General features: G+C 54.1%; 1 protein-coding gene, 1 long non-coding RNA gene and 1 other non-coding gene across 3 annotated transcripts; 1 reads left to right on the top strand and 2 right to left on the bottom strand.

The window, feature by feature from the left end:
- The first annotated feature begins 547 nt into the window (after positions 1 to 547).
- Positions 548 to 22,434, top strand: LOC102005817 (PWWP domain-containing protein MUM1). Its single transcript, XM_013505292.1, has 14 exons — positions 548 to 651; positions 1,650 to 1,779; positions 2,374 to 2,459; positions 3,559 to 3,629; positions 5,598 to 6,368; positions 7,461 to 7,562; positions 9,809 to 9,879; positions 11,973 to 12,049; positions 12,628 to 12,688; positions 15,213 to 15,288; positions 15,571 to 15,621; positions 16,602 to 17,038; positions 18,680 to 18,768; positions 22,098 to 22,434. The coding sequence occupies exons 2-14, from the start codon at positions 1,723 to 1,725 to the stop codon at positions 22,153 to 22,155; spliced, it is 2,007 nt and encodes a 668-aa protein (XP_013360746.1). The 5' UTR covers positions 548 to 651; positions 1,650 to 1,722; the 3' UTR covers positions 22,156 to 22,434.
- Positions 22,435 to 22,539: 105 nt separating this feature from the next.
- LOC102006589 lies at positions 22,540 to 26,392 on the bottom strand. The gene is made up of 3 exons (XR_264164.2): positions 26,313 to 26,392; positions 25,313 to 25,550; positions 22,540 to 22,766 (listed from the first exon to the last, which is right to left on the bottom strand). It is a non-coding gene; the product is annotated as an uncharacterized LOC102006589 (long non-coding RNA).
- Trnaf-gaa lies at positions 26,217 to 26,289 on the bottom strand. The gene has a single exon. It is a non-coding gene; the product is annotated as a tRNA-Phe (tRNA).
- Positions 26,393 to 26,397: the final 5 nt, after the last annotated feature.

The raw sequence follows: 26,397 nt of genomic DNA, 5'->3' as shown, positions 1-26,397 counted from the left end.
CCACCCCTGCCATCCCAGCACTCTGGGAGGCTGAGGTAGGAGGATCTCCAGTTCCAGCCCAGCCTGTGCAATTTAGTGAGACCCTGTCACAAAGTAAAAATTTAAAAAAGGATCTGCATGTAGCTCTGGGCAAAAACTCTGGGTTCAGTCCCCAGTCCTGGGGGCGGGGGCAACCTCATGCACCCTGCAGTAGACAGGAAGTAGGCGCCCTGATTTTTGCATGTGCATCTACTTTCCCACAAAGATAAGGGTGACTAGCTCGGGGGTGTGACAGGACGACTAAGAGGGACAGCGTGGAAAGGTTGACGCCCTAGTAGGGCAGAGCATTGGGTACCCTAGCCTGCTTTTCTGCGCATGTGCAGGAAAGTGAACATGGTGGAGGGGGCGTGCGGCGAGGGCGTGGCATGTACGTCTGGGGGCGGGGTCGAAGGCGGGGCGACGACGCGCGCGTCTCATTGGGTGACGGTAGAGGTGGGGTTTGGCGCCGCCGCGAGGCAAGCACCGCCCCCGGCCCACGGGGAGCGGCGCGTCGGCGGAGGCGGTGAGCGCGGGGGCGGGCGGCGGCGGTTGGTGGGCGCCGTTTGGGGCGCCGCAGCCTTGTTGCCTGGGCTCTGGCGTCGCTCAGGGCGGGCCTGGGCGCCGGTGAGCCCGGTACGGGTCGCCTCTTGGTTGCGCTGGGCAGGTTGGAGGCGGCGTGGGCCGGCGGGCCTGGGGGAGGGGCGGCTCCTGCCAGAGAATCGTCCCGGTGGGCGCTGGGTGCCTCCTGACCCTAACCTTACCTGTGCCTGAATCCCTGTTTTTGCAGCCCGAACTCCCTTTACCTCCCTGTGCTGCCCGGATCCCGTCCCTGAGGCCGGATCCCCGTCCTTGCACCCCTCGATCCCGGGCTTTGCAACCCCCCCAAGGCTCCCGCCCCTGCTCCCCGAACCTCCATCTCTGTGGCCTAAATCCCCATCCTTGCTGCATAAACTCCGTCTCTGCAGCCTGAACCCCCATCTGCCACTGCCTCAATCCCTCCACCTTTGCCTGAACTATCTCCTTCGAACGCCCTCCTGCTGCTGCTTTGCATCCCCCTTTTGCTGCTGTGAACCCCTCTTTGCAGCTTGATCCGTCTCCTGCTGCTGTGAACCCCACCACACCCACACACACCCCTTTCCATTTCTGCCCACAGCCATGGGAGTGTCTGCCACGAACATGGTGCACATTCTGCAGCTGTCCCCATCCTTTGAGGGACATGGCAGCCAAAAGCCCCGCTGTCGACCTCTCCAGGTTTTGTGGGCTGTGGTCACTGAACCCCTGCAGGAGACGGGGTTGTAAGCTCTGGTTGTTTAAAATGCCTCCTGTGCCCAGGTCGGGGGCAGGCAAGCCTTTAACGCGGAGATGATTAATTCAGGAGCTTTTTAAAACTAAATCTGGATGGAACCTTGAGGAGGGAAATAGCTTTATTTCAGAGGGGGGGGATAAAAAGCAGGCACTTCCCCAGGTACCGAGGCCATGCATTTTTGTCAGTCCTTTTGGACTCAACCTGGGGTTGCAGAATTGCACCTCAGGCTGGAGTAGAAGCCAAGCTCACCTTTGCCCTGGAGGGCTGCCTCTGCACTAAAATCACAGCAAACATTTCCTAAACCACTGCGCACATTTTGTTGCAGGGCACATCAGCAGCAGACCTTGAAGCACTTTGTTTGTGCCAAATCATTACCACTTGCCACATGAGTCTAAATCATGACGGATGCCAAGTACGTCCTCTGCAGATGGGAAGAGCGATTATGGCCTGCAAAGGTGACAGCCATTATTCTGTAATTTCGGGAATTAGAAATGACTTTCGGGTGACAAGTAAAATCTCTATCAGACTCTGAAATCTAGGAGTGGCTTGGGTGAAATAATTGAACCTGAACAGTTGGCTTCGGAATCTGCTGGCACCGATTCCCAATCCCCACTTAATGGGGTTTTGGTCTAGTGCTGATGAGGTTCTACTTCTGGAAGTGTCTTTTTTTTTTTTCCACACTTAGAAAGATGCAGAAAAAATAACAGAGTCAGCTATAAAAAGGCATGTAAGGCTCTGACTCAGGGGAATTTCTGGCAGGAAGCCCCGTGATAGTAAATACCAGCGATGTTTGGGGGATGCCTTCCAGCAATTCAGGAGGAAATGCTGGACTGAACAGCAAAAGGCTGGGTCCTGCACTGGGATCGTCACTGGCCCCGTGCCTCTGTTTCCCTATCAGACTTAGAGAGGATTTGACCTGGTGTCCCTGAAATCCTGTGGTTGTCCGCCTCAAGAAATACTTGCTGTCCTTGTATTCACGAATTGCCTGTTTCTTTTGTCAATCGTTTTGTCTTAATAACAAGAATTTTTGTTTTGTTTTTTAAAAGTAGGTTTTGGACGGACCTAAGACTTCAACAAACAATAAGGGAGAAAAAGAATCCTTTCTAATTGTCCAAATACTCTCGCTAGATGAAAAGTTAAGTGTTGTATTTTTTAAGTACTGGTTTTTTTCTGTCCAGGGTTTCTGGTTCTTACACCTGCCACCCACACGGTCTTGTTTTAAAAGCTTATTAACTCTTCAGTTAGTATCACTCATTTATGATATCGCCCTGATATCCTTATGAGGCCAGAGTTGATTTTCTTTGATGCTAGTTTGAAAGTTGGAAGATCGAAAAAGGGCTTCCTGTGCAGAGAGATGGGTACAAAACATGAGTGAACAGAGATTATACGCGAGGTCCACACAGGGACATTTCTTCCCAAAGGCTGAACGTGTCTCGTTTCAGAAACCTCTGTGGGAGGCCCAGTGATTTTTGACATAGATGGTGTTCGAGGCTGTCACCCCAATAAAAAACTCTAGCACATCGGTGGCTTTGGGGCATACAGTTCTGCCCTTCGCTACCTGGTGAGGGGAAGTTGCAGGCCATCTGGATGGATGGTGATTAGTGTGCCCAAGCGGTGTGGGATTGTAGCTTTGGCACGTCGTGTGTCAGATCGGCCACTTCTGAAAGAGCCAGTCCCCTGGCTGCCGCTGGCTCTCTCTTCGTCGCCTTCCTCTCTCTGTCTCCTGCCCGCTCCTCCCCGTCTCCTGAGCCCGCCTGGCCCCAGCTCGGCTCTCCCTGCGGCTGGGAAGGTAATTGAATACTTGAGTTTAAAAGGAAAGCGCATCCTTTTAAACTAAAATGCGCCTGCTGGGCTGTAAACAGCTTTTAGTGACATTATGGGCTACTCGGAAAACCTAACAAAGGACTTATTTGTGCAGTTGAAAGTAGGATTTGCCTCATAAAAGTCACAATTTGAATTCATTTTTACTCTTAACGCCAGCCAACCTTTTCTGTTTTAAAAGAGGAAAAAAAAAAAAAAAGGAGGAAAAAAAAAACCCTGCCACATGCATCAGGGTCCTAACTGCCTCTAACCTCAGGCAGGAGAATTCCTAGTTGGCTGGGACTTTTGGTGTAAGTGGAAGGTTGAGGAGGAAAATGAATTTAATTCTTTTGTCATTTAAAGAAAAACATGTTTGAAAATGTCTTTGGCAGCCTTGGCTGGTGGCGTGTAACGGTCGTTTTCTGTCTCTGCAGAATTAAGGTGAAGAGCGCGGAAGTTGAAACCCTGAAGAAGTCTCAGATTGAGAGCATTGCCTCCTCCTTGGGTGAGACTGTTTCCAGGGGGCCATTAGGTCTAATGGGATGAGAGGGAGTTTGCAAGAATTTAAGGACTCCGCTCTGTAGGTAAAAAACTGCCAAATACACATTCCCATAGGAGGGAATGTGAGTGAAAGAAAAGAAAAAAATGAATTTGCTTTCATAATCCTTTCTAAAATGTGCCCTTAGAGCCAGTCTTACTCTTTTTGTGGGGGTGAATTTTTTTTTTTTTTTGAAACAGGATCTCACTATGTAGTCCAGGCTGGCCTTGAACTCTTGGTGATCCTCGTGCGTCAGCCTCTTAAGTGCTGGAATGACGGGTGTACATCACCACACCCAACTTTTTCTTTTTCCTTTTTTTTTTTGCGGTGCTGGGGATGGAACCTAGAGCCTTGCATATGTCAAGTTATCACTGAGTTAACATCCTCAGCCCTTTTTATTTTCAATTTGATGTGGGTCTTACTAAGTTGCCCAGGTTGCCCTTGAACCTATGGGCAACGTGGCTCATCTCTCTGCCTCACCTTCCCAAATAGCTAGGATGATGGGTATGTACCACTGCGCCTGGCCTGTAGTCCTATTCTTTTGACACAAGGTTCAAGGCCATCTCTGTCCATTGTGGCTGGCTGCGCTCCGAGGTCGTGTAGAAGTGCTTCGGTGAGGAGGGTCTTTTCCTTTTTTCTCTGCCCATCCACAGTGGGACGGTAAGGTGACCCTGTTACCTTCTGGCTGGTCTGGTCCCCACCTACACTTGGAGGCTGTGTTTGCCATGCCAGAGGGGAGCGCAAGGGAGCAAGGACAAGTGGCCTTGTGCCCGTGGTGGTGGCTGGCAGTGTCTTTGCCGATGTGGGCCATGCTGGGTGAGTGGGAAATAGGCCTTAGTTCTTCCTCCATGATGCTTGAGTGAGCATCTTCCCGCCTGCATTTTGTAGCTGAAAAGTGACTTTGTATGAGCTCTGCCACGCAGGGACCTGCCGCGCACACGCACACACAGCGCGGCAGCGGCAGCACCTAGCCCCAGCTCAGCAGACCCAAATGCAGAATTGTTTCTCCCTCAGAGTGGGAGTATCTGTTCTGCTGGCCAGGAATTGTTGGTCTTGTGAAAACATAGACCAGACTTCTTTCCCACGGCATTTATAAAAGCAAGATCCAGTTCCCTGGGTCCCCAGGAAAAAATTGCTATTGTTGGGAGCAGGCTCCATCCCTGCCTGCCGCAGGTGGCGCTGACCATGTCCCTGATGGCGTCCTTGTCGTGGGTTCCGACCGTGTTGGGGGGCTGGTTACTTGTTGGCGCTTTTAATATTAAACAGGGGCAAAATACTGTTTGGATTGAGGCATTATGCCCGCTGAGTTGTGATATTACATCCATCATCTTGTTCAAATAAGTAGCGCCGTGTCTGTATGTCGGAATGAATAAATAAAACTGTTGCGGCGGGGAGGATGGGCTGGAGAGTGAGGCCCAGGATGAGCTTTTCTGGCTTTGAAACGCCCTTGCAAAGAAGTGAAGAAAATGTCCCAGCCCACAATGAGTCTTTTTAATCGGTCGAGTCTTACCCTCCCACCCCAAGAATACGCTGCCAGCAGCATCCTTTATTTAGTTGGCATTGGTTTTTATTGACCCTGATTGAATTTGAAATTGTAAGGCAGAGAGAGGATTTGCAAAACATTTGAATACATTTTGTTCACAGTAGTGTTTTGTAACTTGGAGGAATTTATCTTTTTAGCCAATCAGGTTAAGGTCAGTACATTTAAAAAAAAAAAAACAAAAAACTTAAAAAAAGATCGCAGCCCTGAATGAATAGCTGTCTTGTAGCTTTGTCCCCTTTTCAGGGAAAACGAGAACTGTTAGGCCTGCCCTTCACTCACTTGCGGACGTAGGCTAGCGGGGACAATTGGACAGCGGAGCTTTTGAGGCCAGGCTGTGACAGTGCCCACGTACCTGGACATAACTGGGCGCTGTGTCCTTCCTGTCACTACAGCCTCGCAGAACGAGGTCCCCACTGCACCCCTGAAGGAGCTGACCTACAGACGCTCGCTGCGGGTGGCCCTGGATATTTTGAACGAGGGCAGCAGTTTGAATCAGGAAAGCACCTCAAGGAGAAATGGATCTGCTTGGTGTCAAAGGGAGAAGGAGCCCACCGAAGCGGCCTCCTCACTCCGTGACGCGCTCTGTTCTTTCTTCCGTGAAGATGTGTCGGCCAGTTCTGGTGAAAAAGTCCTTGAGTTCAAAGTGGACCACAAGAAAGGGCCGGGGAACAGTGAGACCCCAGGGGCCCGGTCGGTGGCTCCATCTGGGGCCGGCCCTCAGGATGCAAGTGAGTGGGGCCACCGCACAGGTCACGCTCCCACCAGGAGGAGGGGGAGGAATTTGGCCCAGAGGTCCAGCCGGTGCCAGGAGGCACCTGCCCTTTCCGGGGCGCAGAGCGAGGAGCAGAGCACAGGCCGGGCCTCGCTGCCCCGAGCCCGGGAGGAAGACCCGTGTGCCCGAGCCGAAGGCCACGACCCTGGTTTGCCATCGGGCAGCCTCACAGTGGTCCCAGCCCCGGAGAGGGCCGGAGGGCCACCTGCAAAAAGGCTGTGCCTGAGGCCACCTGCCACACAGCTGGAGCCGGTGCTGTCCCCCAGGCTGCGGCCCCAGGGGTACATGACCCTGCGGAGCGCCGACACCAGCCCTTGTCCCTCAGACACTCCAGTGGAGGACACGCGGCCCCCTTTTCTCCAGGACAGTGACAGCGACAGGCTGGAGGAAGGTAAAGTGTACGGGGCAGATGCCCTGCCAGCCGGGGTGGGGGAGCCGGAGCTGGGCTCTGCCAGGCCAGACTGGCAGGCGGGCACCAGGGTATTTTTAACCAGATCGTAATGAAACCATTACCAGAGTAGATCGAGAGCAGAGATTTCTGTTCCTTTGTGTTTGTCTCCCCACTGAGCTATAATTACTTACAACTTCTCCCAAATATTTGTTTTTATTTTTGTTTTTGACTGGAGGACGGGGAGCCCGGTGTGGGCTGCTGTGACGCTGGGGCGGGGGAGCGCTGGGAGCGCTGCGTCTCGCCCCAAGGATTCACTCTTTATTCTTTTAACCCTCGCACAGCTCAGATGCCTTCCCCTGAATGAGGCAGGATGGGTGGAAGGGCCTGACTTGCGGAACTCTGGCGCCGTGGCCCTGTGTGTGCTTGCGGGTGCGCACTGGCTTTTTCTGTCTTAACCTCGTATTGTCCCACTTACTCTTGAAATGCTAATTCAGAAATGCTAACTACTGCATAGTCGGTCAGGCGCCTGAGCCCTGCCTACTGCAAACGCAGGACAGGGATCTCAGCGTTGTGCAACCTCTTCCTTGAGGCCGTGTCCCTGTGCCTGTGATGGCTGCAGGAGCTGCTTGTCCTGTTCCCCGCCAGGGACGGCACCCGTGCCTGCCCTGCTTTGTAGCTAGCTCTGGGACTCCGGGACTCCATTCTCTGTGTTGCCCCTCAGTGCTTTGGGCTGTGAAGGAGCCACAGCAAGACAAAAGGAATTCCCGTCCAGAGCTGCTGCCTCTCATGGCATCTTCTCCTTAGGACGTGAAAGGCTGTCCCTGTCTCTGTCTATCTCATGTTTATTTTTCTTGAAAATGCGCTTGGGGCTGGGCCCTTGCCCTGTATGCACAAGGCCCAGAGTTCCATCCACAGCACCAAAAACAGAATTACACAAACTGTACTTGAACCTCGGTGCCGTCTGAATGGCGGGTGGTGCGGGATCTCCTCCTTGTGCACTGATACAGCCCAGGTACCTTGCAGTGTTGTCTTGAGATGCCTCTCTCGGGGACAGTGCAGCCCAGTGACAGTCTCCCCTCACATCATTGGCAGATGCTCAAGCTTTTCAGGAGCACATGGAATTTAATTCCAACAACTCCATCGTGGATGAAGAGGATGACGATGAGGAGCCTCCGAGAATCCTTTTCTATCACGGTAAGGGGGGACCCGAGCTTGGGCCTGGGGTTGGCATCGTAACATGGATTGGGAGAGCGAACACACAGAAGAAATGCGGGCCGGTGTCCCCAAACCACTTCTGTCTCCCAGAGAGGTTCCTACCGTCTCGTTTATTTCCTACTGAATGGAGCCCCGGTGGGGTTGCTGGGCAGGGCTGTGTTTTCTGTGTTACACAAAGAGAAGAAAGGGGGTTCCCCGGGAGAGGCCAGCGCTGGCCAGCAGCTTGTGGCTCCTTTGCTCTGCCTGCAGCACAGGTCCTCCCGTCCCCTCTGTGGGAAGAGGGACGGCAATGAGGAGCAGGGCTCTATCGCCCTCCTTTGGGTGTGGCCGCACACTGCCTCAGCACAGCCAGCCGCCTTGCAGAGGCGTGGGGACAGCTGTCTGAGCACCCCTCCCACAAGCCGAGGTGCCCCAGAGCCATCAGGGCAGAAAGGCTGGGCGCTAGGGCCAGAGGGGGAGCCGGTGCCAGGCAGGGGGCCCGGGAAGAACCGAGTGCCCTTGTCGGTACATCCGTCTTTACCTGGGGCGACACTTACCTCCAATTTGGGAAGAATTACGGATTCCAGGATGGTGCAGAAACAGTGCGAGAAGGTGTGGCGGGCATGTCACCAGCGTCCCCCACTGGAGACAGCCGCGGAGCTGCAGCTCCCGTGCACCATGCTTGAGATGTGGGCTCCTCGAGTAGCCTTTCCTTTGTTCAAGCTGCTGGGTGCATGTCATCATTAAATAAACACAATTACAATTCTTTTCCTCTTTTTTTCCCCATGAACTGCTAACTCAGACTTTTTTTTTTTTGCATTTCTACATGGTCTGATTGTCCTTAGTGGTGACGTTTGTTACCAGGGCAGTGGGTCATCCTGCACCCAGCTCTCCCTCGGCAGCCTGTCCCCTCTTGTCCCACAATGGTGGCTGCTTCCACCTACCTGCCGTGGCTTTCTGGGGAGTCATTTCATGGATTGATTCTCTTAAGTGGGCTGTGTTACCGAAGCGAAGGCTCCTGTGACTTCCATTGCCACCAGCGGGGTCGGGGTGACCCAGGACAGCCTCACACCCTGCAGCATTTTGTTTGCTTTTTTCTCCTGCCAGGGCTAGAACCAGTGTCTGCTGCCCGGGGGGTCAGATGTCACCTGTTGGATGAGACTGTCCCCGAGCGCTGACCACAGCCCGGCTCCATGCCAGGCCCTCGGGCTTAGGAAATCCGAGTGTCTCCACAAGGGGACGTCGCCGGTCTCGAGTCACAGCTCGCCTTACCTGCTTTGCTTCCCTCGTCGTGTGCCTTCTATTTTTTTACTTCACACACCTCTTGGATTTTTCACAGCCAAATACAGCAGCTTCCTCCTTCTCCTTCCCGGTCAGATCGCCTTAGCCCCGTGTGCCCAGGAGCAGCCTCGGCTGTCTGCTGGTTTTCCTGTTACTTGGCTTTTAAACTTTTAGGTTATTCGCTTATTCTGGGGTTTCTTTCTCTCTTTTTTTTCTTCATTGTTTTTGTTTTTTGAAGCTGTTTCCCTGCCTCAGCCTCCTGAGTGCTCCATCCCTCCTGGAGGACAGATGTTTACCTCCTGGGCCTGGCATGGGGTTTTGCGGGGGTAGGAAATTTTGTTTGTAAGTAATTTTGTGATGACTTAAATAATTTCCCACCCGTTTTCAGGCCCTCCTTTCTCCATTGTGCCTATTCGAAATGAACTCCGTAGGCCTTGTTCTTCTTGTTTGCCATTAGCCGATTTCCATTTTATCCCACTCTCTTTCATTTTACGTATTTTTGGGGGCTAGGAGTGGAGCCCGTGTTCTCATGCACACCAGGCAAGCTCGTTCCACTGCTGAACCGTACCCAAGCCTGAACCATACACTTAAATTAAAAAAAAAAAAGGTTTGGTTTTGGAGTACAATTGTGCAGTACTGTGAGATTTACAGAAATTGTAAATACAGGAGCCAGGGCATCTGTGTGCCGCTCTTGACAGCACCTGCCCTGAACACCTGCCCAGCACCACGCAGAACCAGTGTCACCTGTCCTGGGTCTCGAGGCTGGCAGTGTCCTCAGTGACATGGGGTACAGTACTGCCTCGAAGAGGCTTTTGACCTCCTGGGTGAATTGTGTTATAGCTAAACAGTGTCAGGAGAACTGTGGTTTTTTTCCTAAAGCTCTTGTGCTTACTGCTTGATAGGAATTTGACTTGTCTCTTTTCTCTTTTTTGTTTTTCTTTTCTTTTTTTTTTTTTAAATTTTAGAACCGCGTTCATTTGAAGTAGGAATGCTAGTCTGGCTTAAATACCAAAAATACCCGTTCTGGCCAGCAGTGGTAAGAGCAACCTCTTTACCCCTCCATGAGTTGGTCCCTGCGTCCAGGGCTCCCCCGTCCTCTGACCTGGGTGGGTGGTGTCCAGCTTTTGTTATTGCTGGAAAGCTTAGTGGAGTGGTAAGAAAGAGGACCGGGGACACAATTCCCTAACAAAGGGGCTCAAGGGGCTGGGCATTTAGCTCAGCGGCACAGTGTCTGCCTGGCAAGCATGAGGTCGTGAGTTCGATTCCCGGTACCGGAAAAAAAAAACCGGAAAAAACAACAAAAAAAAAGATAGGGGCTGGGGGTTTAGCTCAGCTGCAAAGCGCCTGCCTGGCAAGCGCAAGGTTGTGAGTTCAATTCCTGGTACTGGAAGAAAAACAAAAACAAACAAACAAAGGGGCTCGATCACTTTGGCGCAATTTAGTGTGAGGTGCACAGGCCAAATTTGCACCAGGTGGACTTAGAAAAACCTACTTTAAAAAAGTGTTATGTGCTGGGTGTGGTGGTACACACGTATTATCCCAGCACTACAGGGAGGAGGATCACCTCCTGTGGCAGGAGGATCACCAAGTTCCAGCCAAGCCCAGGCTACTTAGTGATTTAGAGACCCTGTCTCTCAAAAAGAGGTTGGGGGTGTAGGTCAGTGAGAAGCCTCTGGGTTCAGTGCTCAGTACCACTAAAAATAAGAAGTGTTAGCCGTTGCTCACGTTAAGTATTGTGCAGTTCAAGTTTTTTCCCCCGTTAAAGCTCATCAGTTTAGGTTTTGTGGCTGGGCTCAGTTGTCTGCGTATAGGAAGAGCTGCTTGCAGGCGGGAGCAGAAGTTCTCTTATGGGGTCCGTGAGCCCAGGCGAGGCCAGGGTCACCTCTGTGCTCCTGGGTGCGGCACATTGCTGATTACTTTGGGGGGACAAAGGTTCTTTCTGGGCCCTTTTTTTCTTTTTCTTTTTCTTTTTTTTTAGGGCCCTTTTTCCCCCTCCTTTACGTTTTCTCCTCATGCTCCCCTGTGTCATACTGCACACACAGGGTTCTAATTATTTTAGGTGCAGTTGTTCAGGTTTTTAATTTTTTTTTTTACTTTTTCATTTAACTTAATTTTAGTTTTTGCAGTTCTGGGGTTGCACCCAGGACCTTGCGCAGGCCCGGCAAGTACTCACCACTGGTCTGCGCCCCCAGACCTGGCTGTTTATAATTTTTGAATCAAGAAGCAATGATGTTTCTATCCAGAAGGTTTTTGTTCTGCAGTCAGCAAGTGTCGCTTTGGCTGTGTTAATGGCCCTGACCTGAGCCACATCACCAGGGTGTCCACATGCACAGCTGGCTGTGATGGCAGAAAAGGGCTCAGTCTGTGCCACCCAAGTGTGCAGATGAGCAGGGACCCACGGGTGCCCCTTGGCCTGGCCAGAGGGAGTCAGCATGTGGGGCTCCTCCTGACCTCGCAGGCACACAGCCTTCTCCCTGCAGCTTTCTAGTGCACCCTTGTTTCTGTCTAGGTCTGGGGTCCCTGCTGCGCTGGCAGTCACTCCTGTTACCAGGTCTGGGCCCAAGAGCCCATGGTTTAGGACTGTGATGTTGGGCTGGGGATGTGGCTCACTGTTACAGCCCTTGCCTTTCGTGCAGAAGGCCCTGGGTTCTATCCCCAGCACCACAAATAAAGGAAGGGGGCAGAAAGGACGATGATACATGGTCTGCCAGGCTGCTGGAGAGCCAGCCCGCTGCCGTTGCTCAGAGGCGGCTGCCGCAGTGTCGCCCGGTCTTTTACTAAATGAAAACAGAGCTGGGCGTGGTGGTGCGTGCCTGTCATCCTAGCAGTTGGAAGGCTGAGCTAGGAGGCTTGATGTGAGTTCAAGGCCAGCCTGGGCTACCTAGTAAGACCCTCTCTCAACACCCCCACAAAAGAACCCTAAGCAGAAACCCTGGATTCGGCTTCAGTGAGACACTGCACAAAGCAGCCCAGGTCCCAGCGTTCTGTGCAGTTCCTCTGCCTGGTCACGTCTCCCCACCCCCTCGAGAGACTGTGTGTGTGTGTGTGTGGGGGGGGGGGGCGTGTGTGCCTGAAACCCACAGCCCTGTGCATGTTTGTGACGCTGTGTTTTTTGGGACTTACTGCCAGGTCAAAAGCGTGAAGCGGCGGGAGAAAAAAGCAAGCGTGCTCTTCATCGAGCGGGACATGAACCCCAAAGGGCGCGGGTAAAGAAGGCACTGCTCTTGCTTTCTATAAAGGGCATCAGGAGCCCAGCGGGTGGGGAGGTGCTCAGGTCATCCCCGCACCAGGTAGAGGAAGTGGCCCATCTCTCCCTGTTTCCCCAAGTTCATTTGCTGGGCTGAAAGGCAGTCCCAGCAGTCGCTGTGGATCCCCCGTAGCAACACTTGGTGCTGGGAGACGGTGTCCCCACCCGAGCCCAGAGCTGCCCTTGGGCCCCTGCACGAGCCAGTGCAACCCCTTCAGCAGGACACTGTGGGACTGGCCTCTGCTGGCCCTTGGTGCTTCCTGCTTCCTCCGATAACTACTGGGTGTGGACGAGGAGCTGGGGCCCCTGCCACCCACCCCAAGGACCTGTCACCGTTTGTTGAAGTCACTGCATCCTGTTAGCTCCAGGCCTGGCTCCATGGGCTCCCTTGGGCAGCTAGAAAAGTCACCTCTGTGAGGGACTGGTGCCCATCCAGGCCCTGTGGCCCTGTGCTGATTCTTGGTGAGGAGAGGGAAGCTTGGAGAGGCTCAGATGAAGTCCCCTCAAGCTAACTGTCACCTCTCTCCCCTCCACCAGCATCACAGTGTCGCTCAAAAGACTGAAGCACTTTGACTGTAAGGAGAAGCAGGCGCTGCTGGTAGGTGGACAGTCGTGTGCTCGCTCCCGCAATCATGTTACCTTGTGGCTGGTCAGGCTAGGATCGGTCACGGTCAATCTGGGAAGTCACTGGCCCTGTCTCTCCATTTTAGAGGGGGCAAACTGGGGCCTGAGCAGGCCGAGGCAGGGAGCCCAGGCACAGGGCTAGTTCTTTGATGGCTCGATGGATGGAGCTGAGAGCCTGGAAGCTGGAGCCCTGTTCTGGGCTGCTGCGCTGAGCTTGAAGTGTTGAGCCTGGCCTCTCACAGCCTCCCAAGGCAGATGCGCCCTACCAGGCTGCTTCTGTGCCTCCTGTGATGCAGTCAGCCTGTTATCACACGCTGCTGACTTTGCCAGTGAGAAACAGCAGCACACACTTGTATATCCGGGGTGCTCAGGAGGCTGAAGCAGGAGGATCACAAAATCAAGGCCCACGAGAGCAATTTAGCCAGATCCTATTTTAAAATAAAAAACAGAAAGGGCTGGGAGTGTAGAACCCCTGGGTTTATTTACTCCCTTGCAATGAAAAAAAAAAAGTTTGTTTCAACTTTGAGAACACTCATTTTGTTTTATCCATTTTGAAAAGGAAAAATAAAAGAATAAGGAAAAGAACAAAACACAGGACAGGTAGCTGTGGGGTCCCTTGACACCATCTCCCCATGGCACAGGGATTTTTCACTTCTCAGCAGTGAAGTGCTCAGTTTTCCCGAGCTTTGAGTTACAGTGACGCAGGCCTGTGCGTCCCGCGGTGGCCGGTGGAACAACTAGGGCCATGCTGGCCTGGGGCCCTCTGCTGCTTGCTGTGCTGCTGCTCTGAGGATCTAAAGTTTCACGGGGAGCCTGGGGGTGCCAGGTGTATCTTGGGGAGCTGGGGACTCTTTGTGGTGACCACTGTGGGTTTCTTTCTCTTTTTTTCTTTGCTAGGGGTGGAACCCAAGGCCCTGTACGTGCTGAGCGTGTGCTCACCACTGAGCTGCACACTCGGCTCCCTATTTCTTTTTTCTTTTTCTTTTTGTTTTGTGACAAGGTCTCGGTAAGTCACAAATTCTCATGCTGGACTCGAACTTGTGATCCTCCTGCCTCAGCCTCTCAGTGGTGGGATCACAGGCATCCACCAGCGCACCACACTCCCGTTTCCTTTTTCTGATGTTCAGTTCCTTGAGCTGTTGGTCGTCTGTCTGGCCATGAGGTGCCAAGCCTGATCCCCGTCTGTCTTGCCCATTTAGCTTGCTCCCTGTGAGCTTGGACCCACAGCCTGCTGTAGGACACCCCTGGGCTGGTCCTGGTGTTAGCAGAGGGCGGGCATCCCCGCATCTGCTCTGCCCTGCTTTCAGGTCCGTGCACAGCAGGAGGCAGGGGGGTGTTGTCTCACCTGAACGCTCTCTGCTCACCTAGGAGGTGTTCTGCTCTTGGGGCCTGGGATGGTGCCTCCAAAGCAGTGGGTGTGGGCATGAGCGAGAGCAGTGTCTTCTTCCCTGGAGGCCCATGTGCTTTAAACATAGAGGATGCCGTTTATCACCAGAAACCCGGGTGGTGAGAAAATCAGGCGTTGTCCTCGAGGTGACGCTGATCATGGCTGCATCGGCTGCTGGCATCTGGTGTTTGTTTTTTCTTTGTGATGGTGGGGACTGAACCCAGGGGTCTTGCACCACCGAGCTATATCCCCAGCTCTTTTTTTCTTTTAAGGCAGAGTCTTGCTAAATCGCTCCAGTTGAGCTCAAAAAGGGTGATACTCCTGCCGAGTAGCTGGAATGACGGGTGTGTGGTGCCCCGCCCCCCGAAAAGCACTCAGCCCCGGTGCTGACACTGATGCACTTCAGCACTTGGCGTTGGCGTGTCTCCGTGTTGCCCACGTGTGGCTCTGGGCTTGAGGCCTGGGGCCCACAGTGTTAAAGTGGTTGGGATGGAGGCCTCTGAGGGGCAGTTTCAGGAAAGCTGTTCGTTAGGTTGGTACTGGGCACTGCCCGGGGGTTTCAGCCCACTGTGTGACGGGGCAGGCTCCGTACCATGGCTGGTGGCTGTCCCTGGTCCCATGTGTGCCCCTGGAGCTGCAGCTGCCCGCTGTGGCCTCTGATGCCGCAGTGTTTGCCCCTTGCCACCCTTGAGGCTGTGCTTGCAGGCAGGCAGGTCACAGTGCCCAGTGTCTTGCCCTGAGGGTTCCCTGTGAGGCTGCCCGGCTCTCTGAAACCAGCTCGCAGAAGGGGACGGAGTCGTGGGTGTTGCCCTCGCGAGGATAGCTTGTCCCGTTGACCCTGCCGGGTCCCGAACCGTGTGCGCCTGCTGCCACAGGCGCAGTTCACTCACACGGAGTCGTGACTTCCCCGTCATCTGAGGACAGCACCGACCACTCCCGAGGCTGACAGGGTCACTGGTGGCCGTGGTCAAGCAGCTTGTGGCCCACACCAGGCCCCTCAGAGGATGGGGACACCAAGGCTCAGGGAATACAAGGGTTCCCCAAGGCCCCCCTGGGGGTGCAGGGCTCTGTGGCTCAGCCCCTGCCGATGCTCCGCCATCTGGTCTTCTAGGACAAAGCGAGAGAAGACTTCGATCAGGCCATTGGCTGCTGTGTCTCCCTCATCACCGACTACCGGGTGCGGCTAGGTACGTGGGGTGCCCTGGAGGGCAGGGTTGAGGGGCGGCGGCACTGGGCTCCCGGCCCCGGGGCTGCCCTGCCGTGCGTGAGCGTCCTCTCCTAAACCAAGACGAAGCGGGAATGATGCGCAGGGCGGAGGGGAAGGTGGTGGGTTTCCGCCTGTCCCAGCTCTGCCGTTTGGGGACGTGGGATGCAAGAAAGGGACCCGAGGCGGTGCAGACTCAAGCCCCAGGCTGGCCCTGGCATCTGAACGCTTCCCTGTGCCCTCTTGCTCTCCTCTGGCTCTGCAGGCTGCGGCTCTTTTGCTGGCTCCTTCCTGGAATATTTCGCTGCCGACATCAGTAAGTCTGCGTCAAGCCTCTGACTGCGGCATCTGCTTCTCAGCCCTTGAAAGGCCACGGTCTTCCTGGTTGGCAGCTATGGGAGGGCTTCGTCAGGCGGGGTGTCACCTGCATTCCAGCAGTACTGAGTAACCCCGAGTGACCCCGACCTTGAGGTTCCCCTCCGGACAGCAAGCTGCCCTTCCCTGGCCGGGACCTGTTGGCTGCCCTCTTCCCCTTGCGCACAAGCCTGGTCCACATTGTCCCCGCCATGGGTCATGGCCGTAGGTATCAGGTAGCTTAGGAATGTTGCCTGAATACTGGACTGTCTGACCTGCGCTTTTCTTAGCCATTATTTTTAGTGTTTTTTTGAGACAGGGCCTTGGTATGTGATTTTATTGATTAGATTAAATACGGTTTAAAGGGCTGTGTTAGGAGAGATGGATCAGGGATCCCGTCAGTGGAAACGTCTTTGGTTTGGCATTGGTGATGGTGTTGGCTTTGGCACTGGTTTTGGTTTTGGAGACAGGGTCCTAATATGTAGTGCAGGCTAGCTTTGAACTCACTATGTAGCCCAGGCTGGTCTGTCTGTCTTTGTTTTTTTGAGACAGGGTCTCGCTCTGCAGTTCAGGCTGGCCTTGAGCTTACTTTGTAGTCCAGGCTGGCCTCGAACTCACAAGTCTTCCTGCTTCAGCCTCCTGTGTGCTGGGGTTATAGGCGTGAGCCACCACGCCCAGCATCTCAGGCTGGTTTTGAACACTCAATCTTCCTGCCTCAGTGACCTGAGTAGCCGGGATCACAGATGTGTGCCAGTGACCCTGGCGGAGGAAGAGTCTTTAGGAAGCGACTGTGGTCTTCCAGCAGCTCCTAGGGTCCCGGCGCACGGTCCCTGGGCCCTGCTGTGGCTCTGCCGGTCCTCATCTGGCTTTTCTGTGAGTGAGACTCATGCTGGGCGTGGAGGGAAGGTGGCCGAGACCCCACACCGAGCACTTCCCCTGCAGGTTACCCTGTCCGGAAATCCATCCAGCAGGACGCTGAGGGCACCAGGTTCCCCCAGCTGAGCGGAGGGGACCCCAAGGAGCCTGAGGGCGACAGCCCCCTGGGGTGGAGCCTGCCCTGCCGAAAGGTGCTGCCCGACCGCTCCCGGGCCGCCCGGGACCGCGCCAACCAGAAGCTGGTGGAGTACATCGTGAAGGCCCGCGGTGCCGAGAGCCACCTGCACGCTATCCTGAAGAACGGCAAGCCGTCGCGGTGGCTGAAGATGTTCCTGGGCTCGGGCCAGTATGCCACGTGCATGGAAACCTACCTGGAGGATGAGGAGCAGCTGGACCGCGTGGTGAAGTACCTGCAGGGTGTCTACCAGGACATGGATGGTGACAGACTGGCACGGGCCAGCGGCGACCGCATCCGCTTCATCCTAGATGTGCTGCTACCCGAGGTGAGGTGCCCTCGGTCGCTCCCCCTCATTGTGGGTGAGGGGACAGGGCCCATGGGTCTCGGCCTCACCATCCATGCTGGGCTCAAGCTTGTGGCAAGCTGTGCCTTCTCCCCGTGCGCTTGCAGATGGTGGCCGCTCAGAAACCACTCAGGAAAGAGAGATCCTGGCGGGCACAGGGGCACACACTTGTGCTTGGAGGCTAAGGCAGGACGGTCACAAGTTTGAGCCCAGCTGGGCCGCTTTGCAAAACCTTGTCTCGAAATAAAACATAATGAAAAGGGCTGGGGCTGGGGCTCTGTGATAGAGCTCAGTGGCAGAGGGGTTCAGTCCCCAATGTCGCCATAGAAAAGTTCTTACCCTGTGAGTAAGGCACAGCTGTGCCTGTGACCTTGAGTGTGCCGTGACCTTGAGCCAGGCTCAGGGCTCGGTCTGGAGAGGACACCGTGGGGTGCACACTCGCATCAACAAAGCACTGTCAAAGTCATTTGACCTTGGAGCTGACAGAACTCGTAAGTAGATTCAAAAATAAAATAGCACAGTCAACTCTGTGCCCATTGCCCCTGCATTATTTTGGGGGAAAAAAAACCCATCCCACTCCTTTTACCCTTAAGTATCCTCTGAAACCGGACACTGGGTAGTGTTTGGAGCCGTTTATGGCTGTCACGACTGGGGAGCTCCTGGCCTGCAGCAGTGGAAGCCAGAGACGCTGCCCAGCACCCTGCAGTGCTCAGGACGCCCACCCTAGAAAACCACCTGGCCCCAGCGGCCTCGGTGCCGGGTTGGGAGGGTACCTGCTGTATACCAAGGGTTCTTTTTTGTTGTTGTTTGTTTGTTTTGAGACAGTGTCTTGTTATGTAGCCAAATCTGGGCTTGAACTTGCAGTCCTCCTGCCTCAGCCTCTCTTGTTGTTGTGGGGATTACAAGCATGTGCCACCGCACTCGGCTCCTTATGTATTCTTCAAGAACTCTGTGTTTGCCGTAACTACAATACTGCTGTATCACCTATGGCAACTGATGCTGATTCATCAATATCGGACATTTGTTGTACATGAAAATAGTTTTTCGCCATAGTGGGGATCAAGCCTAGGAAATGCTGATCCCATTTATTTATTTAGTTAGTTAGTTAGTTATTTTGGGTACCAGGAATCTAACTCGACCTCATGCTTGCCAGGCAGGGGCTGCGCCGCTGAGCTATATCCCCGGCCCTGTTTATTTTGAATACAGGGTCCTGCTAAATCACCTGGGCTGGGCTGAAATTTGAGATCCTCCTGTCTCAACTTCTAGAATGCTGGGATTACAGGGATGCACTGTGGTGCTCAGCTGCCCCTTATTGTATCTTTTAGGGTTTTTTCATGTATGAATGTATATTTTGCTTTGGTTTGTTTTTAATGGTAAATTCTCAGATTTTCAAAAATGCCCTTGTGAGTTTGAGGCAAGCCTTTTACTTCCTGCCACTAATGACGTGAACTCTCGTCTCCAAAAGAAGGTGCTGCTGATTGGACTTGCGAGGTTCATTAGAGGCAGCTATGTCCCGGACCGCAGCGTGCACGGCTTGGAGCCCCGGCCCCTTGTGTGTGAAGCAGCCAGCGCTGCTCAGCCGGTGCCTGCTTCCCCGGTCCAGCGCTCTGTGTCCTTTTGCAGGCCATCATCTGTGCCATCTCTGCCGTGGATGCTGTGGACTACAAGACGGCCGAGGAGAAGTACCTAAAGGGACCATCGCTCGGCTACCGGTAGGCTGTGCCTTTATCACGGTGACAGACGTTCCCTTCATCCTAGCGGGGATCGGCAGGCAGTGGCCGGGGACTCTGAGCTGGCCTGTGGCGGGCGAGCTGGACCCGTGCCAGGCCCCGCCACAGCTTCCCTGGGAGCAGACTGCCCCGGCCCCACATCCCCCAGGCCCAGCAACACGGTCGCGTGCTTGGCCGCATCCCTGACTGTGTCTCCCTAATCTCCTGCGCGGGGTGGGCATGTTCTGGGTTCTCCTCCCCGCTGCGCTAGCCTCGTGCTGGTGGAGCAAAAGAGTGAAATTGAGAAGCAGCCTTTGCACTGGGCAGGAGAGTGAAGGCTGTGATCAAGATGTTCCTGCTCGTCGAGCCGGGTCTCTGGCCCCTAATCCGCCTCTGGGCACACTGCCAGGCCTTGGTGGGAGCCAGCGGGGCCGCAGGGCAGTAACAGGCACAAGATGGATCAGGAGTCGCAGGGCAGGGTCTCATCCAGGGCTCACCAGCCTGGCTGCATGCCTGGACCCTCCGCCTCCAGGCACGTTGTCCCGGGAGTTGGTGTGAGCCTTGTGGTGCCCTCAAGGACCCACTGTCCTCCCTGGCAGGCCCCTTGGGTTTGTAGTGTCTGAAGGTCACTGCAGAACTGTCCAGAAGAATTTAAATGTGGCTTCATTTGCAGCAGTGTCAACCCAGCCCAGTTAATAGAACTATAAGGGCCGCTGGGGATGGACATGCCTGTGAGCCCAGCTTTCTGCGAGGCTGAGGCAGGAAGATCCTAAGTTGAAGTCCAGTGTAGGCAACTTATAATATAGTGAAATTCTGTCTCAAGCAAAAAGGAGGGCTGGGGATTTAGCTTAGGGGCACAGCGCCTGCCTGGCAAAAACGAGCTGAGGATTGAAGACATAGCACAATGTGAAGGCCCTGGGTTCAGTCCCCAGTACAGCATCACCCCCACCCCAACCGGAAGGGTCTTTGGAAACAGACGCTTGGCATTTTTGTTTTTTTTGTTTTCTTTTTTAGTATTTTTTTCTTTTTTTCTTTTTTTGTTTTTTTTTCCGGTACTGGGAATTGAACTCATGACCCTGCACTTGCCAAGCAGGCGCAGTGCTGAGCTAAATTCCCAGCCCCTTTTTTTAGTATTTTTGAGACAGGGTCTCGCTATGCCGTTTAGGCTGGTCTTGAGTTCACTTTGTAGCCCAGGCTGGCTTCGAACTCAACGATCCTCCTGCCTCAGCCTCCCGAGTGCTGGGATTATAGGCGTGTGCCACCACGCCTGGCTGATGCTTGGCATTTTTATCAGGGTTTCTTAGCAGTGTGTGCTAGCCTGATCCACATGACGTGTGTGAAAGTGGTGGCCGTGGGAGGGTGCATGTACTGTCATCCCAGGACCCTTGTTTCTCCTGGCTTCCTCTTGGTTGGCAGCCCATGCCTCCTGTGAGGAGGTACAACAGGGACATTTGGTGCCTCCGTTCAGCTTAATGAGGCTGGGCGCTCACAGGGATGTGGTTCTAGCGCACCCACTTGTCACAGTGGCAGCTGCCTGCCCGCCCACCATCGCAGCATCCATCCACTGTGACGCTGTCATGTCCTTTTCTGTTTTGTTCTCCACTGATGTCCCTTCTGACTCATCGTTATATCATGGGGAACTTTCTTTTAAAAATGGCTCTGCAATCAAAAGTATTCCAGGTTCTTCTTGCCTCAAACAAAGAATTGAACGAGACAAGACAATAACAGTGCTGGGGATTTTATTTGAACAGCACAGGGCGAACAGGTGTGGGAATGACCACCTCTGCAGCATGAATTTGGGCCGAACAAAGAGAAAAAGAGGGTAAAAGCAAAAACAGAGCCGGGCGTGGTGGCGCACGCCTGTATTCCCAGCACTCAGGAGGCTGAGACACGAGGATCATTGTGAGCTCAAGACCAGCCTGAGCTACAAAGTGAGCCCAAGGCCAGCCTGAGCTGCATAGCGAGACCCTGTTCCAAAAAGACCAAAAGAAAAAAAAAAGCAAAAATGAAGGTACACATTGGGCCTCATGCACTAGTGGCTTTCCATAATGGAAGCTCTTCTTTATGGCGCCCGCATCTCATGGGAGCTCCCAGGAAGTCCTACGTACGTGTCCTCGCATTGCCTGGGATCTTGTCATTGACAGGGCCCACTCCCTCCTGCCAGCTTTGCCACGTCCTATCCTGTATCAGCTCGCTTTCGGGAACTTCACCGAGCGCACGTCCGGAGGTGCTGTCCTGTCCCCATGTCGTCCAGGCGGTGTCTGTCCCCTCTCTGACCCACCCCCTGTGGTCGTATGTTCTGCAAAGGCCAATTTGAAAACCAGTCTGTCTCACTTCTCTCCCTGTCCCGAGGCCACCCTGGTTCCTGGGAGGGGTTGCTGCTAAGCAGTTGTCCCTGATGGGGACACTGGACATGGGTCATTTAATAAAGTAAAGCTCAGGGCCGGGCCGAGCCTCTGCTCACAGCTGCTAGGTTGGAGGGCTGAGGTGAGAGGCTCTTGAGTTCAAGGCCAGCATAGGAGGAGAGTATCAAGAAAAAAAAAGTAGTATTTCATCTACTTTAAAAAATACTACTTTAGGCGGGGTGTGGTGGCACATGCCTGTAATCCCAGCAACTTGGGGGGCTGAGGCAGGAGAATCATTGCGAGTTCAAGACCAACCTGGGCTACAAAGTGAGCTCAACGCCACCCTGAACTGCATAGCGAGACCCTGTCTCAAAAAGACCAAAAAAAAAAAGAAAAAAAATTACTTTTAATATTTTTCTGGGATGAAAAAAATGGTTGGGAGCATGCTGCTCCTCCAAGACAGAGCACTCGCCTAGCATGAGGACTGAGATCCCATCCCCGGTGCCACCAAAAAAGAAAAAAAACAATAAATAAAACCTAAAATGTACCTTTAAAAATTTCTTTCAGACCTGATTTTGCTGTGGAGCCCAGGCTGGCCTCAGACTCACTGCATAACCTGGGCTGGCTTCAAACTTGCAGTCTTCCTGTCTCAGCTTCCCAAGTGCTAGGATTACAGCTTTCTTTCTTTCTTTCTTTTTTTATGGGTGGAATCGAACTCAGGACCTTGTGCTTACCAGGCAGGTGCTTATACCACTGAGCTATCTCCCTGGCCCTCTTTCTTGCCTTTCTACCTCCTTCCTTCCCTTCCCTCCCTCCCTCCCTTCCTGCCTTCTTTAAGGGTCTCACTATGTAGCCCATGCTGGCCTTAAAATTTTGGCAGTCCAGGTGCTGGGATTACAGGTGTGCACCACCACACCTGGCTTTCCTCCTCTTTCCAGGCTCCATGATTAATCACTCGTGTGATATATCAACTTCTGTTTTCTGCAGGGAAAAGCAAATATTTGATAACCAGGTCCTGGAAGAAAGGAGTCGGCGCCACCGGTGAGGCGCACCCAGCTGTAGCGTGCTCCGGGACACAGGGACCCCAGGATCTGTCCGGTGCCGTGGCTCCAGCCCTCGCTTCTAGTCTGAAGAGGCCGAATCATGGCCAGTGAAAGCCGGTCTCTGTGTTGGTGTTTTGCCAGAATATACATTTCGTAAGCGATTTAAAGAGGATAAATCCATTTATTGTACATTGTCCATCGTGACTGTATAGTTTGATACGAGTTGCACATGTATTTTATGTCACACATCACATTCAGTATTAAATGGGAGTTTTTAGAAAGCGTCTGATGTGGCTCTGTGGCTTCGAAGCATCCCTGTGTCTTCTGGTTGTGTTCTGTCACGGTCCCCGCTGCGTGGTCCCCGGCCCACTTCTGGGGTCTGCTGTCCCGCTCCTGCCGTGCTGTGACTCGCGGTACAGAGGCCAGCGCTGCTGGGGTCGTGTGCTCGGGAGGGCAGGAGCCGGAGCCTGTGGCTGGATGCCACGGTCGTCTTGAGCCCTGTGGCCTTGGCTGTGCGGTCTCTGCATGGCCCCCCGACGTCTTTGTGTGCTACCTGGACAGCCAGCATGGGATCCCACAGTGGCCTCCGTCCCGCTCCGTGTCACCATAGGAGCTGTGGACCAGGTGGTGGCACTGTGAGAGAAACCGGCCAGTCCGAGGCCGGGCCCTGCAGCAGTGAGGCCACAGTGTGGGGACAAGGACCAGATGTCCTCAGGGCGGCCCGCTGCTGCACAGCCCAGCCCAGAGATTCTGTAATAGCCGCAGCCCGGAGGGTTATTCTGGCTGACCCCTGAGGCTGAGTGAGGTCAGGGTCACCCAGGGAGTTTTCGGACTGGGGCAGAGTTGAGCCCTGAGGCCGTCCACCTGCGCTGGGTGTGGTTATTGTTACTTGTCTGGCTGCCGAGTTGCGTGGGTCCCCTCTCTGATACGTGAGGTCGGGACTTCTTCCCCAGTGTCCCCCTCACCCTGTGCCAGCAGTGCAGAGTGAGGGGGGCTGTAGATGGCAGCATGGCCATCGTCACTGTTCCTCAGTGTCACACGCCCAGGCCGCCCCTTCCCGCTAGAGTGGCAGGGATGGATGGCTGTGCCCTGGCTCAGGGGCCGGAGAATGTTGCATTGGATGATTTCACTGCAGTTGGTTTTGCTGGGATCTCCAAGGAGACAGAGAGGAAACTGAGACACAAAGTGGGCCCTGCCTCCAGCCACCTGCAGGGTCCACGTCCCAGGCAGGGGCTTGGCAAAGCATTGCCAGCCTGGCTGTGGTCACACCTCTCTGTCTTTCCTGAGGCGGGAGCACCTCCCTCTTGCCCTCCTTCCTGGGAGGCCCACCCCATCAGCCCACAGGGCTTGGGCCTGGGGCCTCAAGTCTGCGCTGTGATAATCTGGCCAGCACGGTCCTGTGAAATCTGAGTCCCTGTGAGTCATTGCTGTGTCGGTCTGTCTGCCTGCCTGCGTGTCTGTCTTTTTTTTTAGCACTAAGGATTGGCCCCAGAGCCTGCCGTCACATTGAGCTACATCCCCAGCCTTTTATATTTTACTTCAAGACAGTCTTGGCTGAGTTGCCCACACTGGACCCAAACTTCTGATCCTCCTGCCTCAGCCTCTCAGAGTGCTAAATTTACATGTGCACACCTAGCTACGTCCTGAAGTATTTCTATACCGCCATCTCTGGGCCTCCCTTTACTGTGTCCTGAAGATCGGGTGGTCCAGCCCTTGCAACTGGAATTAAATGGCATTTAGAAGACGTTTTTCTGGACAAAACTCGTTTTTTCTCTGGGGGAAAGGTGTGTGTTTCTCAGAGAATCGGGGCTGCGCATAGACCAGGCCTACTGGGCCGGGAGATGGGTGGATCTCTGTGGGCAGACCTGGGCTGCATGAGTGTCACCAAGAAAGCACCCATCTGTCAGGGAAACCGGATCCAGGCCAGACTGGTGCTGGAGGGGCCAGAGAGCACCCCCCCATCTTCCATGGGGCAGGCCCACATCAGCGGGGCATTTTCCTCAGTGTTCAGAGGGCATTTAGGCCCCGGATTGTCTTTTGGCCACAAGGCACCAGGTCAGGAAAGTTCTAAAAACTTGTCCTGAGGACCAGCTGAGGCCTACCAGGGGTGACCAGTGTGACTTGGCTGCTTCCAAGGTGCCGAGGGGCCAGACTCAAACCATCAATGCCCACACGTGGTGCAGTGTGGTGTCCCATCCTCCCACACACCTGCCTCCTGCCTGTGGGGTATTGGCCCCACACCTGTTGGTGACCCCGTGTTCTCCACGGGCCCTGTGTCCCCCAGTGCCTGTGCACACTGGGGTCAGGCTGCTCTCTGTGGGGCGTCGCGGGTACTGCAAGTGCTGAGTAGTGTCCTGGTCTCTGCTTGCTACCGGCCAAGAGCTCCCCCAGGGTGGTGGCCGCATGTGTCCCTGAACGCCACCTGGGTGCCCTGGAGAGCAGCTGTCTACAAGCTTCTCTTCCTTCGGAGTGGAGGTGGTTGGAATTTCCCAGACCCTGTCCCAGCCCTGGTGCAAGTCCCTGTCTTCCCTGCCACCCCTTCAGGGAACCTGGGAGGGGCCCCTGCCCCCCCACCATACCCCTGGGAACCCCCTTCCCAAAGTGAGTGTCACTTGCTCCACACGTGGAAGAAGGGAACTGGGTTTGCCAGAATCAAGCATCCTCGATTTCAAGCAGCACCACAAGCCAGAGAGGATGCACGGCCCACACGTCAGGGACATACTTGATGTCCAACGGTGCCACCCTTCTGCTTAGGAGCCTCTGGCTTCTCAGTCCCCCTCCCCTCCCGTCCCCCTCCTTGCCCTGCGCCCATTCCTTGGCCCCCTCCTTCCTGCATTCTCCCGTCCCTCTTTCCCCTTCCACCCTTTCTCCTTCAAGCCTGCACCTCCGTGTAGCTCCTGTCCTCAGACCCTGCCCCGCGCTCCATGCATGTGGGCCACGCTTCCAGTGCGCTCTCCTTCTTTGAGCCAAGTCGCCTCAAAACCTTGCTGTGGGTTACTTAGTTCTTATGGTTCCCATAGCTCAGGGCTCCAGAGGAGCGGAGCTCAGTGTCACCTCTGGAGGCTGGCAGATGTGAGCTGGGGTGTTGGAGGCCTCCATTCCCTCACCCTGGACATCCAGCCCCCACCGGCTCCCCCCACAGTAGGCAGTCCGCCCAACCTTGGCAGTCACATGGCATCAAGGGAAGGTGACGTCCCTACACAAGCAGGAGGCAGCCCACCTGTCCCAGCGGGCCCTGAATTGAACTTAGCCTGTGCTGGTCTCCTGGCAGTCTCCCTGGAGACACAGTGAGCAGATGTCATGCAGGGCTGTGATGGGGTCCCAGTGCAGAAGAATCTGTTTTGTGTCACTCAGTAGGATTCCTGAGCCAGGCATAATGGCATCCCAGCTAGAGAAACTGAGGCAGGAGGATCTTGATTTTGAGCCCAGCCTGGGCAATTTCATGACTTAGGGAGACCTTGTCTCAAAAAAGTTTTAAGAAGAGCTGTGGATGTGGCTCGGTGCAAAGACCTTAGGTTCAAAGCCAGAACCAGAGAAGAAAAAGAAAAAAAAAAAAAGAAGGGCTAGGCATGGTGGCACATGCCTGTAATCCCAGCACTGGGGAGGCTGAGGCAGGAGGATCGTTGCGAGTTCAAGACCAGCCTGGGCTACAAAGTAAGCTTAAGGCCAGCCTGAACTGTGTAGCGAGACCCTGTCCCCAAAACACACACACACACACACACACACAAAAAAAAAAAAAAACCCAAAAAAAACAAACAAAAAAAAAACCCAAAAAGCAACAACAAAAAAAATAACCCCCCAAAAGTAGAGGGTATCTTTGCAAACTCTTGGAGTTAGTGTTACATTTAACAATCAGTACTGGCTCTAGACCTACCAATTTAAAAAATATCAAATCCACCCCCAGCACTAACAAATAACAACTTAAAAAAAAAATTTGGGGATGTTGAATGAAGAGAGAAGGACAGGATGTTTGCACTGAAATCATGAATCCTTTCAGTGGGATAAACACTGAAATTTCTAGTTCAACGGGAAACAGCGTTCAAATTTGGGACTATAAAAATTCTGCCGAAACCCGGGATCGAACCAGGGACCTTTAGATCTTCAGTCTAACGCTCTCCCAACTGAGCTATTTCGGCCGGGCTGTAGGGGTCACTCGCACCTAGACTCCGCCCAGAAGCGAGGTGCCCGGCACAGGCGCAGTTTGTCCCACGCTCGCCCGTTGCATATACCTCATAGGGCTACGT

Source organism: Chinchilla lanigera, unplaced genomic scaffold (genome assembly GCF_000276665.1).
Source record: "Chinchilla lanigera isolate Chin_1 unplaced genomic scaffold, ChiLan1.0 scaffold00094, whole genome shotgun sequence".
In the NCBI taxonomy this organism is placed as follows: Eukaryota; Metazoa; Chordata; class Mammalia; order Rodentia; family Chinchillidae; genus Chinchilla; species Chinchilla lanigera.
This window is presented reverse-complemented; position numbering and strand designations above follow the sequence as displayed.

What these genes read in the sequence shown, in the direction of transcription:
- LOC102005817 (XM_013505292.1), top strand. Translation starts at nt 1,723, where the DNA reads ATGACGGATGCCAAGTACGTCCTCTGCAGATGGGAAGAGCGATTATGG. An exon ending in GAGCATTGCCTCCTCCTTGG is followed by an intron (nt 3,630 to 5,597) that starts GTGAGACTGTTT and finishes CTGTCACTACAG; the next exon opens with CCTCGCAGAACGAGGTCCCC. An exon ending in AGGAGAAGCAGGCGCTGCTG is followed by an intron (nt 12,689 to 15,212) that starts GTAGGTGGACAG and finishes CTGGTCTTCTAG; the next exon opens with GACAAAGCGAGAGAAGACTT.